General features: G+C 41.3%; 1 protein-coding gene across 1 annotated transcript; it reads right to left on the bottom strand.

Annotated features, from left to right (window-relative positions):
- Positions 1 to 328: 328 nt before the first annotated feature.
- LOC107466822 (cytochrome P450 77A1) lies at positions 329 to 1,964 on the bottom strand. The gene has a single exon (XM_016085829.3). The coding sequence runs from the start codon at positions 1,916 to 1,918 to the stop codon at positions 386 to 388; it is 1,533 nt and encodes a 510-aa protein (XP_015941315.1). The 5' UTR covers positions 1,919 to 1,964; the 3' UTR covers positions 329 to 385.
- Between the last annotated feature and the right edge of the window lie 323 nt (positions 1,965 to 2,287).

The following is a 2,287-nucleotide window of genomic DNA, read 5'->3' as shown; positions in this document are numbered from 1 at the left end:
CAATACATACAAAAATATGTATTTGACAATATTTCATAAATTTTTATTATATTATTATAAACAAATTTTATTATTAGTTTATTGTAGATTTAATTATTTTAATATAACAAATTTATTTATTTTCATAGTTAAATATTTAGTTTAAAAAATATATAAATAAATATATTGTAAATAGTTAATTTGGTTATTGGCTTTTAATATATAATATTTTTTATCATTTTCATATATTTTTGTGAATATAAAAAATAAACTTTTATTTTATTTAACTTTTTATTAATTATTATTAATATCGAATATAAAAAACATAAAAAAAGTTAACATAACATAGTAATATAATGTTTTTCTATAGATAAATGTCTTAATAAAGTTATTAAGTTTAATTTAGCTAAATAGACCTAGGGAGAATCATAGGCTTGAGAGGATTCTTCATGACAATAGTAAAAGCAAAGGTCTCAGTGGGGTCGGGTGGTATATTTGGGGCGGGCACCCACTTGAAAGCATGAACCATTCGAGCAAGCAGCATGTAAATGTGAAGTACTCCAAGAGTCCAAGCGGGGCAGATCCTCCTCCCAACCCCAAATGGCATCATCTTCACTCCTTTTGTTCCCGTTATGTCCACGTCAACCCCATCCCCGCTCAAGAACCTCTCGGGTCGGAACTCATCCGGATCCGACCACATATTCGGATCCTCTGTCAACCACGCCGTGTAAAACTCTACGCTAGCATCCTTCGGCACCGTGTACCCTCTCAGTTTTGTCTCCTCCGTAGCAGCATGGGACAACACGAAGTGGCTTGGAGGGTGACGTCGGAAGGTCTCCTTCACCAATGCGCAGAGGTACGGCATCTTCTCTACGTCGCTCTCCATAACAATGCCGTTTTTTCCCACGCAGTCCACAATCTCACCGTACAACCTCTCCTGAATCTCCTGGTCCGTCACCAAGTGGAACATGGCCCATTCCACAGCCGTGGCGCTTGTGTCTGTACCGGCGCTTATGATCTCCGAGACTAGCGTGACGAGCTCCTCATCCCCCAGCCTCCCCCGTCCAGGAACCTCCAATGTGAACAGCGAGTCCACGTAAGCAGCACCGACCGGACTTGCCATCTCAGAACCGTCATCCTTCCCACCACTATTCACGTAATTTCTCCTGCTCTTTATCAACGGAACTAACAGCTCTACCTGCTTCTCCCTAAGCTTCTTCGCCTCTCTCACCTGACGGCGGAATAAGGGAGTGAGAAGAGGTAAGAAGTCTGGAAGCTTGGGAAGGGTAATTAGCATAACATCCTTCAAGATGCTCTCGATGCTTCTAATTCTATCCTCTGTAATCTTGGCGCCGAAACAGAGGCATATAAGGATGCTGCAAATGGTGAGTCTGCAGTTGCTCATCATTTCAATGAAACCCTTCTCACGTGCCTCTTGCTGAATCCTGCTCATGTGGGCCTCCATGGCCCATTTCCGGATCCAGCTGCACTGCTTTATCCTCAACGGGGTGATCATCTCCGTCACGAAGTTTCGCCGGAGAGAACGCCACACAGGACCGTACTCCGCCGAGTTGATGGCGCATTTCCCCATGCTAAAGATGAGTCGAATTGGGGAGTCCTTGGGCCTGCTGGCGAACAAGGGCCCCCTCTGGATGAGTGCCTCGTGGATGAGTTCGGAACTGGTGATAATGATCATGGTGCGCTGTCCCATCTGCATGGTGAAGATTGGACCATATTTTTCACGTAAATCGCGGACCACGTAGATAAAGTGTCGCCGCTGTAGAATCACTTGAAAGAGGTTCCCCACTATTGGCCAACCTGGTGGTCCGGGAGGCAAATTCTTTTCTCCACCACCTGTGGTGGAGCAGTAGCACCACCACCAACGAAGGAAAAACAATGTGAGGATGAGAAGAATAACATCTATTAGTGTGAGCTCCATATGAATGTGTGGAGAATGAAGAACTAAGGGAAGGGGTATATAACATGAGAGATTGGTGATGAGAGGGAACGAGTTAGGTCCAGCAATTAATTACACTAAGTACGGAGTGCAACTTCATCGGAGATGAGCTATTACAAATATTCAAACCATCATGAATGAATCAATTCCCTTCTTCTTTTTTTTTTATCTATATATATTTGTCCTTTTTTAATTGCTATTCTTTTTTGATAACGCAAGAAGTTATTTACTGACCATATTTCAATGAATCTTGTTAATTAATACTATCAAATCACAGTTGATATAATATTTCACATGAATTTTTAATTTTTATTAATAGATAGTTCAGATAAATATAAAAGTATTATATCA

The sequence above is a fragment of the Arachis duranensis genome, chromosome 1 (genome assembly GCF_000817695.3).
Source record: "Arachis duranensis cultivar V14167 chromosome 1, aradu.V14167.gnm2.J7QH, whole genome shotgun sequence".
Taxonomy (NCBI): Eukaryota; Viridiplantae; Streptophyta; class Magnoliopsida; order Fabales; family Fabaceae; genus Arachis; species Arachis duranensis.
The sequence above is the reverse complement of the archived record's forward strand: the minus strand, read 5'-3'. Positions and strand labels throughout refer to the sequence as shown.

What these genes read in the sequence shown, in the direction of transcription:
- LOC107466822 (XM_016085829.3), bottom strand. Translation starts at nt 1,918, where the DNA reads ATGGAGCTCACACTAATAGATGTTATTCTTCTCATCCTCACATTGTTT.